Source organism: Parambassis ranga, chromosome 20 (assembly GCF_900634625.1).
Source record: "Parambassis ranga chromosome 20, fParRan2.1, whole genome shotgun sequence".
Classification (NCBI taxonomy): Eukaryota; Metazoa; Chordata; class Actinopteri; family Ambassidae; genus Parambassis; species Parambassis ranga.
This window is the reverse complement of record NC_041040.1, coordinates 13,210,891-13,228,040: the sequence shown is the minus strand read 5'-3', so window position 1 is coordinate 13,228,040 and position 17,150 is coordinate 13,210,891. Positions and strand designations below refer to the sequence as shown.

The following is a 17,150-nucleotide window of genomic DNA, read 5'->3' as shown; positions in this document are numbered from 1 at the left end:
CTGGTCCAGTTCCCTGTCTGTAGTAATAAAAAGAATAATAAAAACTTAAAAATAATAAACTAATAACACGGGACAGGCAGTACTTTTTTGCCTGTGCTTTTTGTACTGGCCTGGGGAACATTAATTTGATTTCCCTTTTTTTTTTGTCTGTGATTTTCATGTGTGCGCTCGTCTGTGTGTTCTTGGCTTACTTGCTTGTGTGTAAGCCACTACTTTCCCACGTTGTAGAGTCGGGTCTCCCACAGGCCTCCCTCCACGTCCCTCTCTTTCTCTTCTCTCCTTCTTTTCTTTCCTTTTTCCTGTCTCTTTCATTCTCCCTCCTCTTATTCTCTTTTTATCCTTCTCTCTCCCTTACTCTCTGCACCTGTACTCGGCGCTCCAGCCCCAGCTGCTCCCACCTCGGCTCAGTGCTGTTGGCTGGAGCCCATGTTGCACTTGGCATGTCCTCTGAGACCCTGGGGCCACACTTGACGTGCAAGGGCCAGGCAGGCCCCCGCCCAGGGAAGACTCCTGTGGCCAGGAGTTGAGAGCCTGCGAATGAGAGGAGGGTTGTGGGCTGGAGAAGGAACCGCTGGAATTCTGGAAGTAATACGCTGACTCACTGTTAGGCCTGCTGAGCAAGACAATGAGGAAAGGCTTGGCAAGAGAAGGATCGAAAAATGACAGATGTGCTGTAAAGAGATCTTTTGTAATAGTTACTGTTAGTGCGTTTCTGTAAGAAAATTCCAAAAATGTTAAGACTTAGCTGTCAGTGTGAGCAACACTGCTTTTGCCACAGTAAAATCTGACAGCTGGCGATATTGCAGTAAATAATTACACACCCATATACCGAATAACCCTAGCAACGTGGTACTCGGTTGGTAATCTGTGGCTGCTACATAAAGTGTAGAGTGCTTCTGTCATTTGTTGCAGTCTTGTCAAAAATACCTTAAATGTAGACATGTTTTTTGTGCTGTTACATGGACATGTAGTTAAATCACTTGTTAATTATCATCAGCAATAAAGTTTGCACTTACATTGACTGAGACATCTTGACAAGTCGTGAAATTTGAGGCTCACATTCATGCTCCCCTGGGGGTGGATTATGGTAACTTTGGGGATCTGACTTTTCATCTAGTGTCACCTTTGGGTGGAAATATGGTGTATTACCAAAAACCAATGACAGTTGTAGTGTAGTGTAGGCAGCTGTAGTGGAAACATGATCATGCTAACATGCTAAATGAATATGGTAAAAAGTTTAATATTGTGATGCATGTTGTCATTGTATTTAGTTAGCATGGCGACTTTAGAGTTAGCGGCAAGAATTGCATGGTTCTACACTATTGGAGACAGTAGACTGCTTGTAGTATGTAACTGCCTTCGCATCAGTGTATATGCAGCAGATGACTTGTTGGGTTAAGTTGGTATCCCTGCTACATATAATGATGTGCACATGTGCAGTTTGTTGCAAAAAATACTGCAAAATGCACACTGTCCTACATTTTTAAGTTTCTTGGGTTCCCCAAATTCCCACACGCACTCAATCAAGTATTAGCTTGGTTACACTGCCAAGTAGGATGTTGTGGTGTAGAAATGTATACTCAGAGAAAATGGATAGCTGTATATCTGCTGTGATTTGCTTCAGCATGTAGTGAAATAAACTTCACCATACGAACTTCATTTTTTCATTAAAGTGCCAAACATGAAATGATTTAGAACAGTTGGGAACCAGACTCCATTCAGACTCTGTTCAAGACATATTTCCAGAAGTCTGAGCTGCTGCTATCCATTTGTGTCGACCACATATGGTGGCTGTACGTCCATGTGAATATAAGAGTATATTGGCAGAGAGTAAAGTGGACAGGGAGGCGGATATTAAAAACATTGGATTTCTCTCTTCCCTTATTAGTTTTCCCACTATTTCTCTTTCCTCGTCCTTAGTCCAGCAGACATTCTCAGCCCTTCGCCTACTGACCCAGGAGGGGGTATCGCACACGCAGACCTCTAAATCTGCTCGGTGACAGCTCAGTCCGGCTCTGTCAGGACCCAAAGAAAGAGAGCGTAATCTATGTTTGGGGCAAGAAGAAAGAGCAGAGGATATATGTCCCTGTGCTTTGTTTTGCATCCCTGAGCTGAGGCTCAATAGCAAGGCATTACTCAAGTGGTTGGCCAACAGGCCATTGTGTAGTAATTGACCCTGATGAAGTGGTGGGTCTTTAATTTGGGAACGGTGTAAACGGTTTAAATTGATAACTTGGCTCATATTGTTAGAGCCTCCTCCTTCCGATGTTTTTCATTCTCTAATAACCTCTCAGTCCTGATGTGGTATATGTTATGGTAAAAGGAATTCTGATAAACATTCCTTTCTCCTTTTGCTTGGCTTATTCTAGGTACCATTATCCTGTTCCTAAGATCTTCTATGTGCAGCTGTCTGTGGGGAGTCATGAGTTTATTGGTGAGGGACGGACCCGCCAAGCTGCCAGACACAACGCTGCCATGAAGGCCCTGCAAGCCCTGCGCAATGAACCTATCCCTGAACGGCCACCACAGGTACAAACACACATACCAACCACTGTCTGAAATGTTTTTTTTTTTCATAGATGGGTGGATAAAAAAAATCCACTGAACCAAACATTTTAACAAAGAAATAAAATGCATTTTTATGTCACATAAACACACATATACACATGTGTGTATATATACACAAATATATGTACAAGTTTCAGTACATTTTAGTGATACAATAGCGATTGTGTTAAATGAAAACAGTATAAGAGGAGGACAGTGCATGTGAAGCAACTAAACTAAATGTAATGGAGACTTTCTTTCTAAAGGGTTTAGGTGCTGAGGCTGCAGCCATTCTGCTTCGTATTCATGCTGGTGTGCCGAACGGGCTGAAATTCACATAGAGGGTACTTGCAGGATTGTCCACTATAAATAAGTGTGAATGGAGCTAAACTGCCTAAATAAAACATTAATTACAATACAGTACTATTATAATACTGTACAATAGAAGTCCTGTGAACTGTCATTTAATGGGATTTAATGGAAACATATATATATATATATATATATATATATAAAGCCAGTGATTTCAATATTTGGTGTCTTATATGGTGAAATGTCCTGATACTACTTAAAATTGGTCATTATTACAATGGTTATGTTTACCAAGCACCTGTTGCTTAAGTAATGATGTGATTACATTTATATTAGTCAATAAAACTTTACAGCAGTGTAATCTGTGAACACCTAACCACACCTCCCCCAATCTTGTTTTTCTGTTTTTGCAACCACATCCCTTCAGTTCATTTGTCACCTTGCTTTCACCCCAGACGACTGCACCCCCCACCCCTCCCTATTACACCTGAAAACTCTTCCCTTAATGAAAAGCATGGAGGATTTTACTGCTATCAACAGGATGCTTCTAAAGTGTGTTATGCAGTTTTATTGCTGTTACCAAGATGGATGTGTATCCAGCTTTCATCAGATTGAATCTAAATCCACCTCAGCTCTAATTACTGTAATGCCCTGCAATCTCCATAGTTTTAGTTTGCACCTGGCATGGTTGTATGTTCTGTTCGCTGTGTCTTTTTTTGGCCCCTTTCTTTCTACCTACATCCAATGTCATTGTACCTTTCCAGAGTTTCCCTCAGGCATAGCTGTTAACTGTTGTTATCATCTCCCACCGGAAATCAAATTACCCCATATCCTCAGCGGCTGGCATTGCTGATGGTTATTCAAAACGCTTTGGCTCCTCTCACTTGCCTGTCTTGCTGTCTTGTGGCGTCGGCCTCCATAAATGAGCTCTTTGTCTGGTGTTGCTTCTGAGTCTTGATTTACAAATTGAGGCACATTGTGTCTACAGTATATGTCTGTCATTCTGTCTCTGCACGAGTGTGTGTGTGTGTTCCTACATGTATAAGTGTGAGGACGGCCCTCCGGCTAAAAGTGTTTCTTTCACCGTGGACTATCAAACCTTCATTTTGAGGAAGACCACAGGTAGATATCTGTGACGCTGTAATTAGAGTGTTTATACGCACGTAGAGCAGCAACATGTACCCCCAGGGATCACAAAACACCTGCAATTTTATACGGATACAGGCAATAAAGATTAAATACTGAAACTGTTGACTCCCTTCTAAATGCCTGCCAGTGGGTGTAGGTGGTGCTGACACTATTAAATTATAATACATGATGTTCAACAAGGCCTTTTTCAGTCCTGGAAAAAACAGATTGTTATCTCACAATCAGTGGCCGGAGTATTTATGAGGGTTTCTGAGAGAAAATTTACATGCTCAGGGCATGGCTGGTGTGAAGAACGATATATTTAGAACTGTGAGAACAGTTTTTCTCTTAGTTGTAGAGAGTTATGTTGTTCCATGCACTGGGAGCCCTTCTTTTCCGGTCCTTTCATCTAGTGTGCTTTTCCCTTTGGAAATCCATCGAGCATGATCTTGAATGTGAAAGTGAATCACTCCCTCAGGGTGTCTGTTAATATCCTTAAGAGCTATATGGGTTATTATACTTTCCCCAGGACTCTCTGTCCAGTACATCTATAAGTAGAAGTGTTATCAAAGTCACATTTAGCCCTCTATTTGTCTTTGTCGCAGGAAGGTTGCTGATCTGCTTGGTCATTCTATTTTGCAAATGAATGCACACCCACTGACACATGCAAGCGCCTGGCCCTCGGTGGCTTGTTAAGGCTGCCTTGAAAGCAGATTCATGCTATTAATCACTCAAAATGAGGATGCACAGAGAAAATGTATCCATGAATTCATTAGTTAAGTTAAAAAAAGGTTGGAAGATAAATGGATGGAGCCACTATGCACTGAGTTCCTCATGTTTATGCAATGAATGGACCAGTCTATATTTGATGTCCCCACCTGTTGCTACCAAATGGCAGCCTCCAGGTCTAAATGGAATCCATGTGGAAGTGGCAAGAACTGCAGTGTAAAATGTAAAATGTCCAACTTTACAGCAGAAAGAAATACAGCTTGGAACAAAAAAAGGTTTTGGTTTTTATTGATAAGCCTCTTTTTGTGATAACACACACAAAAGAAATAATTATATGAAAGCTCACATTTTTTTATAATTATGGCAGTGACTGCTTTGAGTGGAAAAGTTTCTAAAACTTAAGAGTCACAGATACATGGTTTTTGATTCAGTGCAGTAGGTCCAATGTGACTGCTTCCTGTAAAATTCAAGACAACTCATTGTATTAATCATATATGGTATCAGGTCACACAATATGAGGCAGGGGAAGGGAAAGAGCCCCAAGGGAAAGACCACATTCATTCAGACTTAATCAGACAAAGAGCTGGACACGAGGAGATAAAGATCAAGACAGCACGATGCATTCCCATACACAACTGGCAGCAAAAAGCCCCTTGTTTGTATGGCTGATCATATGATCTCTATGGTGTTCACTAGGTTTCTTTATCAGCAGATGGGACTGTCATGACCTACTGCATGAGTTCCATTCAGATGTGAATAGTAACCACATTTAGAATTCCTGGAGGTTTTCTTTTATCATTGTAATCTGTCTGATCTAACTGAAAAAAACTAGCTTAAAGCTTAAACCTGAGTCATCTGATGCTGTGTATGCAAAAAGTATCAAAGAGAAGAATGTTGGGGTGTTTTTGATAAAAATGTTGTCAGGCCTGTCTGGAAAATGAACATGATTATCCCAGCAAAATCTGTTGTAACATTCCAGTCCTAATCTTTTCCTTTCTTTGCAGTATGAGCCCAGTTTGAGGAGAACACAGTTCTTGATGCTTACAAATAATAAGTCTTGAAATGATAATTATGGTTCAGTCATTCTGAAATTTATTGGAACACACCCTTAAGAGACCTTCCTGTGCAGACAGAGGACCACCAGTCAGTCCTTAACCCATATCAGATAAGGACTGTGTTCAGAAAAACAGATAAGCGTCTTCTTGCAGCAAGTTGGCCGACATCCACGGTCTTGGTGTACTTTGGAAATGTTTCTGTGCCATAATTTTGGAGTCATAGTGTAGTTTTGTTCATAAGACATAATCAAAAACTATTTATTTCAGGCTTGCCAGCCTCTCTGTCTGTGTAACTGTATGTGAAAGTGAGAGAAATATTAAAGTGTAATTGTAATTCTAGCTACTGAAAAGAATGACTGTGTGAAACATTTTTCTTGTGGTCTTTATTTTACAGAGCTCAGAGCAAAAAGCAGAGACTGAAGAAGGCACTGATGCCAGCAAATCTGAGATCAGCCTGGTCTATGAGATTGCCCTCAAGAGGAACATGTCCGTCAATTTCGAGGTAAAAAGAATACACATTCATATAAGTCTGGCCATGATGATACTACTGCTGCTGTGTATTGTAACTCATACAGAATGAATAGAGAATGAGGCCACACACAGAGCATATATGTAGTTATGTCATAATGGTATCACAGAGGAAGCAGAAGGAGTTACACTGATAATCCTGTAATGAACTGTATGAGCAGATTTCCCAGCTTTGCCTCATTGTACATCCGTACAATCAGTTATCTTCATAAAATATGTGAACAGGACATGGCAGACTACTATCTCTTACAGCTTGTGGGAATTTTTGTGGGAATTCTTTTGGTGTTAATTTCCTTTTCTTTCTGGACTTGACGCAGTTCAGCGGAATGGCTTCAGTGGCGTGGTCCTGTTCTGACTGATGACTCAGTCATTAAATATCATCAGGGACTGCAAGATTAGCTTCTTTGGTAATCATATAAAGTCCTAAATATCTTGTGTGTGAGAACATTTAATCTGCATTCAGTGTCATAACCAGTATAGGTTTGTAATGATAAGCTGCTAAAGATGAGTCTTCTTACATTCATGATGTAATCAATACTTTTCTTCAGCTGCTTATTATAAGTACTAAATCAGCTCTATTTCAGTGCATTACCTCCAAAGGGCCTTTAGTTGTTGTTTAGTTTTCGGACTAAACTAACTTAAAGCAGGACTTTTACGTATAAACCAATGTCCCGATGCAGTGAAGCTAGTACCAAGTGAGTTCTCAAAATCTGGGTTCTGTGGTGGCATTCCTATGCTGAGAAAACATGAAATAAACTCTGGGATGTAGGCTGTTGCATAATCAAAGTGGACAGATTACTGATTTCTCTCAGTTGATCTCTTAAGTCTGAACTGAGCACTGCCCCGTGGACAGTCCTTTTGTTGAGTGAAGCAGCTTTCCATATTTAGTGCTTAAGCACAGTGGCTTTGGTATTCACTTTAGCTGTATTCTCATCTTTTCTGATTTTCTTTTTTAAAATAATAAATTCATCCTCTTGTTTGCTTAAGACCAAGAGGTAATTTCATTATTGAGCAACTTGAGCAGGGGCTGTTCATTCTGTGGATGTAGCCCACCTGTGGCATTTTACATCTGTGGGAAACCTTAGAGCATGTCTGATAGAAACAGGGAAACTTAGCTGGGATTTTCCTTTCCACATCAGTCCAGTTTAATGCCCAAGCACGTAGAGGAAATGAATCTTAAGCTACCTCTGTATTGGCTTGAAAGTTCAGATATGATTATTTCTGTTTGGATGGAACATATTCCTGTTCTCAGATGCCTCTGGGAAATGCCTGGGTAACCTTTAAAACTCTAAAACAAAGAGGGTTAAGTTCTTTGCTCACAGTTTTAGTTTTGCCTCAAAAGGTTCCTCTGAACATCACATGGAATCCTACCCCTACTTTTGAAAGTGCAAGCACTGCAAGAACTCCACTGCCCTTCACTTTTCTAAGCCCATGAAGTCTAACGTGTCCTTATATGACCTACTGGTTCCGTCCTCTTTGGCTTTCCCCATATCTCAGCTGACTCATCCAATATTCTCTCCTTCATCTCCCCCTCTTCTTCTCCACTCAGCAAGGTGCCAAAAACAAGGAAGGCTCAGTTTACACTGTGTGCCCCCTCCCTTCCTCCACAGAATCCCTCCCTTCCACCTCTACTTCCATCACTCCCAAAAATCACACACGGGGCAGCTGAGTGTGAAGGCTGGCGGGGGGGGGGGGGGGGGGGGGGGGGGGGGGGGGGGGGGGGGGGGGGGTTAGGGTTAGGCAGATTTGGCTGAAAGGAAATGAAGACAGGGAGGGAGGTAAGGGAGGTAAACTTTTTCACCGTGTTGACTTTGCTTGTTAATAAGAGTTTACACTACACTAGAAACATTGTCAAATCCTCCCTTTTAAAGCCCTTCCTTCTCTGTCTTTGTTCAGAAACACATTTGTTCATCAGAGCATGACATGGCTATCCTTCCTGGAACCACTTTTAATAATTTCAGCCAGCTAAATGATGAGATTTTTATCTGTTATGTCTTTGTCACTCTCAGCAATTACGTCGCTTTCATTCTCAGTCCCTCCAAAGAGGAAGCTGGGAACAGAGGATTTTAAAGGCAGAACACAGGCACATGTTTCCTAAGGGTCTCTCTGTTACATACTGTCAGCCTGGAGACAGACACACTGCTGTCTGAGCTGTAAATCAGTAACTACGGTACTCTCCTTGTGCTTTCTCTCACACTGTGACAATGAACAGTAGCTGAAGTTGTAAATAGATGTCATTATTCTAAATAAGATGGAAAGAGTGCAGACAATATTCTTATTTAATCTTCTGTTGAAAAATAAAATAAAGTGGCTTCAAATGGCAAACAGTCATATGTTTACCTGCATTGTAGCCCTAGGAGAAGTTCACACTGTGTGTCACATCTGATGTCACAAATGCATTTTGCTGCTTTATGTTTTATTATATTTATTATACATTTATTAACATATAATATTATGTTTTATATTTATCACTTTCAACCCTGAATGAGTGATGTCTGAGCACTGATTGGACTGAGGCCGAGGAAATTTGGGGCTGAGATAGCAAAGTCACAGAAGTTACCAGTGGAATATGGGTAAAAATCACATCAATGCTGATAAGAGCTGGAGCCAGTGAATACCCATGATACACGCAGAATTATTTGTCCCTGGAGTCTTGTTCACTTTCCCATTGCAGACAAAAGCCAGATGTTAGTCGGTGTTGGGGGTATTTTTGGCGTCAGTATCAACAGTAATAAGAGTGCCTTTGTCTAGAATGTCTTTTTGTAAAGAAGGGCACGGTACAAGGTGACCTGTTACCACTATATTATTCTGTGTTTATTTAAGAGGGTTTGCTTGTGCTTGTAACAAGTCCTACCTGTTGTGTAATCTAATGGCAGATTGTTTTAAATGAGTTGCCAGTTAAAGTCTGCTGCAGGTCCTGGATGGCTGCCTAGCCTGAGTTAAGACATTTCATCCTAATTCAGAAGTTAATACACCTGGTCACTACAACGTTGGACTTTTTTTTCTGTTTTGGAAGGACGGTTGGCATGGAGAGGAGGTGGAAAATCAATCCTTCCCTTCTCCTGGCATGTCATACCTTTCTGCCCCCCTCATACTCCTGATTTGTCTCCAGCAGATTCACTTTCATCATCAGTCGTTGCGTGCTTTCACACTGCCACTATCCTGTGGCAGGAGACCAAGTGTGAATTACATGTCTCTATAGGTTTCTTTTTTGCCCATTGGGTCCATTACATTCTAACTCTTTAGACAAAGTTTGGCTCTGTCTCTTTTCCTGCAATGTCACATCCCCTTTACCGTGTCTTCTTTGATGCTCTGAGAAGAAATGGAACACTCCCACACCTCCAGTCACAGCTGACACACATGCACGCACAGTTACACATTCATGCATCCTACACAAAACCATAATGGTCATCTCTCATGTGAACGCCTTTCACAGCAGCCATGTTTTCACATCATCTCATCCCTGTCCTCATTGGGGCATGAAATTACCCGTGAGTCATTGCTAGTTAGTGTCTGCTTTCCCATCCCTCTGCTACGATGAGGGTCGCCGCCACCCTGAGAGCCAGTTGGCTCATTTAATCCCCCCGTCAGGCAATATCAAACAGATGTCAGCATCAAAGAGGAACCAATCTATAAATCACAGCTTGTGTGTTGGATTGGAGGCTCCTTTTCCAAGGAGGACACAAGAGAAGAGGGTCCGGGCCAAGAACCACCCATCTTACAAGAAACAGTTTCCCTCAGGGCTTGTCCATCCACCACTCATCACAAAAGAGCCTTTCTTCCCTCTACCAGTCCCCACCATTGTCCTACCCTGCTCTCATAGCCTCCTCTTCTAGAGTACCTGAGTTCTCGCATGCACAGATCCTCAGACTGCTCAGGGTATTAATGTCTCAGAAGAGAAGGCCTCATGTTTAAAAAAGAAGAGATGAAGAGACAAGAAGAGAAGGGGATTGGGGAAAAAAAAATCAACATTGAATTACCGAAAGGTTTCCTGTGTACAACCTGATCCCTGTCATTAGGCAGGAGACGGGTGTGTTTGTGTGTTTGTTTGCATGTATGTGTGCGTGTAAATGAGTGGAAGTGCTGAAATCCCATCGGTGTGGTGTAGATCCCGTGTCGTCTGCCAGCAGACTGACTGCAGCTCGTCTGCCGCCATCCCGGGCCAAGTGTATGTGACATTGTGCGTACGGATATACGCTTTATCTCAAAGTCTTTGTTGACCATACAATATACCTGTACAGTTCACACCTGATTTCTTTCCTATTGTTGTGAACTGTTTTCATATCAGAGCAACAATTGTCTGCCACTTAGTGTGCAGGTTCCTAGCATGATACCTTTAAAACAGCAGTCAGGAAAAGAAGCAGACAACATCGTTATGGTCATTATTTTATTTTTTATTTTACCCAGTCTTTGGGGATAACCAAAATAATCAAAATATTTTGTTGGAATTTTTAAATGAATTGTATAGAAGTAGAATTTTTTTTTTTTGCTTTTTTACTATTTTTTGGGAAATATGTGGCTGCATCTGGTTAGGTGCACAAAAACAGAATCCGCCTCTCAGCACCTATACTCTAATTTATGTTATACCTCATTTGTTTTTTTCCATACAAAAACCAAAGTGTAAAATTGCCAGTTTGCTGTTTATGGGAGGTTTATGTGCCAGACTATTACTTGGCCAGAACCAATAACTTCCTGGAGTCTCTGCTCGTTGCCTGACAACTAAACAATGACATATAACAGAAGTTCTGCTTAGAATCAACTCATGGACAGCACCATCACACGATACACATCTCAGACACTCACACACTATGATGGAGAATTTTTCCTGTAACTTTTATTTATCCTTCTTTGGTATGTGTTTGAAAAATGGGCTTTTATGTGAATCTAGTCTTTGTGACAGTGGTCTTTATCCATTCATTGCCATCTTGATAAAAACACTTACACATGTCCTCTGTGACAAAGAGAGAAAGAATATTTAGTGCCTGATGAGGAGCCACAGAACCAAGGCTTCATGTCCTGCACACCCTATTATTCACTGCAGCAGCATCAGAGTTGTGTGCCTGCTAGTGTATGACCAAATCCTCTTTAAATTGTCTCAAATCTCCTTCCAAGTGACATAATCTTCACCGTGCAGCAGCCCAGTGATGTGCGGTTACTGTCAACAACACACAAAGATTCAAAACCAGGATGCATTCAGTCCCATTGAATGTTGTAATGTATGAAAAGCTGCCATGTAACATTTCCTCTTTGTGGAGATGAGCAAGACCAGAGCAGGTCTCCTGGGTGGAAGCGAGTTTGGCTGACAACTCGGGCAGCATGTGCTCCAAAGATTGCCTGCAACACACATCCGTACATACTTTGTCCTTAAACTGATTGTGCAGGAACGCTGACAGGCTAACGGGTTAACATTGACAGCAAACACAGGGCTAGTGTCAGACATGGCCAGAATCCCACTTGATGTTACTTGATGAGGATGAGATGTCACAAGAAATAAACCTTTAACTACTGTGTCTACATTATATATGTTTCTGCAAAGTTTTTGACTATGTGAGTTTATGGGCATGGCTCTGATCTATTTATTCCTGTATATTTAATATAAATAATATTTATTATATAGGCAGCTGTCTTGTTCCTTATTTGTTAAATTCAGCATTTAAGCATTTGTTTGCAGAGTTAAAAGGGTATATGCACACATTATCCTTTGTTTTCAAGCAGGTCTGGCATTAGTCTGCATTGATGTGTGAAGTATCTGAAGAATGTTCAAGGTTCCACTTATCAGTTTAATCTGCTCTATCGGTCAGTGGGTTCAAATTAACTGTTTCTAGATTGCATCTGATTGCAACAATTTGTGCTGTCTGCACCATGAATTAAGCTCAAATGGAGAGAAGCTGGAGAGCGTGGGAGGGAGGTTAAGAAAATCCAAAACACACACACACACACAGCCGCTACAGTACAGCTACAGGGAGAATGGCATTGTCTGCATTAGCTGAACATGTACTTCTCGACTCAGTAAGTGTGTGTAACCTAAATCTTCCTCCAGTATGTTTTCCTATATAATGTTTGGGAGAACCCCACCTGCTACACACACACACGCTCACACACTGTTCTCGGACTTCACAGGAAGTAGATGTGATTGCAGAAGCATGACCTAACGCCAGCCGGTGTTTGTTTTAGGTCTCCCAGGTGACCAGAGGCTAGAGGAAGGAAACTGAGCCTTCATCACTAGAGACTGTCATCTAGGAACATGTTACGCTTCATATGTGCGTGTTTGTACGTCAGTGTGTTTTGTGTATGGATAACACACGCGCATATGGGCGGGTAGCAGTATGACCATTGAGAGCAGATGTTTTGGACCACCTGGTGTAACAGCTCACAGCATACGCCACCCACACTCCTTCATACATATCATGTGACAAAAACACTTATTTATTCGCACATCATGTTTAATTTCATGTTTTGTTTTGTGGTCTTTCTTCAGGTGTTGAAGGAGAGTGGCCCCCCACACATGAAAAGCTTCCTAACTCGTGTCACCGTGGGGGAGTTCTCTGCAGAGGGCGAGGGCAACAGCAAAAAGCTGTCAAAAAAGCGTGCTGCGCTGTCTATCCTACAGGATCTGAAGAAGCTGCCCTTCATACCCACTGTGGAGAAACCTAAAACACACTACAAGAAACGTACTAAGACCATCCTCAAGGTACCACAGCCCAGATGGGGATGGAGTTTTCATTTGTATTATAACCCTGATACTAAAAAACAAAAGTTAATCATAGATTTGTGATCATTAGAATTGATCATCCCTTTCTGCTCTTAGACAGGACCGGACTATGGCCAGGGCATGAATCCAATCAGCCGTCTAGCCCAGATCCAGCAGGCCAAAAAAGAGAAGGAGCCCGAATACCTGCTGCTTTCTGAGAGAGGGATGCCCCGTCGTAGGGAGTTCATCATGCAGGTAAACAGAGGTCACGTTCAACATTCTCATCAGTTTCCTGTCTTGTAAAATATGCTGCTTCGAGGGGGAAAATAGTTCCCAGACAGGGATTTTTAGCTTATTTGGTTTAAATGAGTGGGATTAAAAGGGCTATACATGCTTAGGAAGAAAAGAAGATTAACCATTATCTGCAGAATCATGGTCTGCTGCTTAGATCAAAGGATGCTGGATGAAAAACATGGAAGGTGCTTGTTGGGACACAGAAGAGAGAATTATTTTTTGGTGGACGGGCTTGTTATGTCTTTTCCTTTTCTGAACCACTAAGCAGGTTGAAGAGATATCCACAACACAGCTTTAGCTTGGAAACAAGTGCATGTTATTAAATTATATTAGAGATCTATAATTAAATATTCTTTTTTTTACACTGTTGAGATTTTGTTCCTTTTTTCTCCTTCTCACCAACCATGCAGTCCCACCTTCTCTACCCCTTCAAATGTTCTGTTTATTAGACAATATTTCATTGATTCTGTTAAAGCTCAGAATACATGAACATCCATCTTTACAGCCCTGGTTTCCTCGGGGGAGCAGCCATGTCTTTTTTACTATTAAAGTTCGGGTTGTCTTTATTGCTGGTAAAGTGCTGCTTTCAGTACCACTGGAAGATATAAGAATGCGGTTGTGTAGTAAAGAGCCAGTATCCATAACAGAACAAAATTTCGTGGTCCTACAACAGCAGCAACCTTTACCCCCTAACTACGTTAAGGATGATTCACTGTTTATCACTAATCCAGTAAACAGAGCAAGGCCTTTGTATGGAGGAGGAATCTCATCAGATAACACAGTTTCCTTATTCAGGGATGTTTGGTGTATTTGAGGCCATGCACAAAAACCCTGTTGTTACTATTTTACAAGAAAAAAGACTGCTGTGTCTGCAAGTTATTGTGGACCTGTCAATTCGCCTGCTATGTGGTTTAGACTTGGTACAAGCTTCAAAAAGTATACATCGTGAGTGTAAGGTGGGTGTCGGATGATTTCCCATCAAAATTTGCGTAACAAAGCTTGTGTCTGCTGAGTGCGGTTAGCGGTGAAAGAGGGTGCGCCGGTTCTGCTTGCCGGGCGCTTTTCCGCGATTTTCTTGGCCAGTTTTCTCAAAACGCCTTCATAATATGCAGCTGTAATTGTTCTCTTATCCTCAAGGAGGTCAACCAGCAATATCCCCTCTGCATCCAAGAAAACAGTGGCCATCGCCTTCCCTCTTGAACGCTCCGCTTTTGCCTTGACTGGCCTACTTTGACCCCTGGGCAGCTTCTATTGAGTTTTGTCCTCGGGACTGTACTGGAGGAGCCTTGTTTCATCCCTGGTAACTTTTTTCTGCAGAAAAGCTTCAGGGTCTTAATCCCACTTGTTTAAAATTTCCATAGAAAGGAGTTCCCTTGTTTGCTGCTGATTTGGGCGCAACATCTCTAGGACCCATCGAGCAGAAAGCTTGCTCATCCCCAAACTCTTCACCAGAATTGTGTGTGGGTCACCAAAAAAGAGCGTCAGTGATTTGGCCGCTCTTCCTCCTTAGTTTCACCATAAGTTTGTCCTGGCCTCAATTTTGATGAGGCCATGTTGCTCCAGCGGTTGCTAACTTCCGACTCTCTGACTTTCTGTAATCTGTTAATAAAGTTTGTATCTCTCTGGAAGGGGGTTGCTTGAATCCACATTAATCATGATGTGCTGTGCTAAAATGTACACATTACTAATTTAAAGTGTTGTTTAATATTTGATGGTACAGAGATCACCATAATAGAAACATGACTCATAATGATTGGAGTGTGTATAAAGAGTCACTCCCAATCAGCATTTTTTTGTTTGTTTTACCATTGTTTCCTGAATGAGACCAACAGTTAACAAAGCTGCCATAGCCTGGTCAGTTTCAGGTTATACACTACAATTTAACTGCAGTCCTTCGCTCTTCCTGTATGTCTCTCTATGTCTGTCTCTCTCAGTCAAACTCTCCTTCTTTGTCTCTTTTTCCGTAATCCTCTTCTTTCATACGTAGAACAGAGCTTCTCTTAGCATCAGGCAGTAATTCAGCCTCAAACCTATTCTCCATGCCTCTTTGATACACACATTAGGCTCTGTGAGTGTGTGTGTTCTTTTGTGCAGTCCACTCACTCTTCTAAAATTTCCTCATTGTCTCCCTTGGTAAGCAGCAGGGCTCAAATGAGTCTCTGTTTTCGCATCTTTTGTCTGATCCCATCACATAGTTACAGAAAAGGCTCTGCCTTGTGTCAAACGCATTCAAGCAGACGTTCATCTTTTGAAAATTAATAAGAGCAATTGTGTTTGTTTTAGTGATTTGGTCTTTTATTAAAGCTTTCCTTCCCATTGAATGTTGTGGCCTTCTTGATGCTTTTAGACGAGTGCTTAGAAAGCATGTCAGACCACTTTGAGTAAGTGCACTGAGGGCCTGGCTGTTCACAGGCTTTGGCTCCCACAGTGTTATTTGTACAGTGTAATTGTCTGTTTGGATAACATAACGACGTCTGATATTCTCTTGGAAATTTCTGCTTACATTCTGTGCAGACAGATTTAATGTTTTGGGATTACTGAAAAACAAACACTTATTCTTGTGCCATGTAGGTTTGTGTGGTGGACTGTGAGTGTTTACAGCTGAAAGTGAATGAAACTGTGAAACTCCATTAAATATGGTCATCTTCAGCGAGTAATTTATTGTCACTACAACAAGCTGTATCTGTGCAGCCACAATTCAGCTCTTCTAAAAATCTTTAACTGTGTGTTTGCACGTCCAGGTGAAGGTGAATAACGAGGTTGCCACGGGAACAGGACCCAACAAGAAGGTGGCCAAGCGGAATGCAGCTGAGGCGATGCTACTACAGCTGGGATACAAGGCCTCCACAGTCACTCAGAGCCCCACCGAGGTACAAATTGTACTTTACCGCGGCTTATGCCACCATATTTATATTTCACATCCAGTTTATATATACATGCCTCCCACTCTGTTATGATGTATAACTGTTTATTTATTTGAGTGCTGATCAGTATAAGCACAGGAAGTTTCTTTTTCTACTGCTGTCATTACTTTAGTACTGAGGACCGCCGCTTATGATGCATTATCATTCATGTGCATTTTTATATTGCATGTAGATGCATGGTAAACTGAGAAATCTGTTGAAAGGGACAATATTCTTTATTCATATACAAACATGCTGATAGTAATGTGGTTAATCAGCCATTGTGAATTAGAAAACAATAACATATTTAATTACAACACAGTAAACTATTAAACTATTTCTGGTTTTATGGTAGGGAGAACGAATGCATGTTCAAACAGCTGATACATACACTATATAATTACTTACTACACTGGACATAGATCCATACCAAGTAGGTCACTGTAGGTTATGTAATTGAGTGTTTCTGAGAGAATTGGATTCTATTCGTGGAGCTCTAGCTCACAGAGGGTTAGCGTTGAGTCACTCAAACACACACACACACACACTGGCCACTTTTCTCCTCCTCTTGCCCTACATCGATTTCCTTCCGACCCTCTATTGCTTCTGTAGTGGTTGAAGCTTGAAAATATTTGAAATGATCAATTAATCATGCTTTGGGCCAGTGTTGAGCTTTCCCCTGTAAGTGTACTTAAGTTCTTGGTGATAACCATTCATGAATTCCAGATTGATCATATTCAAGAAATCAGCCAGCAGATGGTCCTTTATCAATGAGTTTGTGAGACAGTGAGGGTTGGTGGATGTACACATGTTAATCAGTTGTGGATGGAGTCACTCTCTTTGATACATAAAATAAATTAATTTATAAAATTTACTTCAGCAGTTCACCCAAATACCAAAGTATGTAAGGGAATCTGACACATTTAAGGCATTTTCATGGGTGCTGGAAATATCTTTCCTATG

At 41.4% G+C, this 17,150-nt stretch overlaps 1 protein-coding gene across 1 annotated transcript in view; it reads left to right on the top strand.

Annotated features, from left to right (window-relative positions):
• The window catches only part of stau2 (staufen double-stranded RNA binding protein 2), a 70,767-nt gene that overhangs the window by 14,158 nt on the left and 39,459 nt on the right, over positions 1–17,150 (top strand). Inside the window, exons 6-10 of the mRNA XM_028432621.1 lie at positions 2,370–2,529; positions 6,166–6,273; positions 12,778–12,990; positions 13,108–13,245; positions 16,026–16,154. Of these exons, the coding sequence (XP_028288422.1) occupies positions 2,370–2,529; positions 6,166–6,273; positions 12,778–12,990; positions 13,108–13,245; positions 16,026–16,154 (748 nt within the window). The remainder of the gene's footprint in view (positions 1–2,369; positions 2,530–6,165; positions 6,274–12,777; positions 12,991–13,107; positions 13,246–16,025; positions 16,155–17,150) is intronic.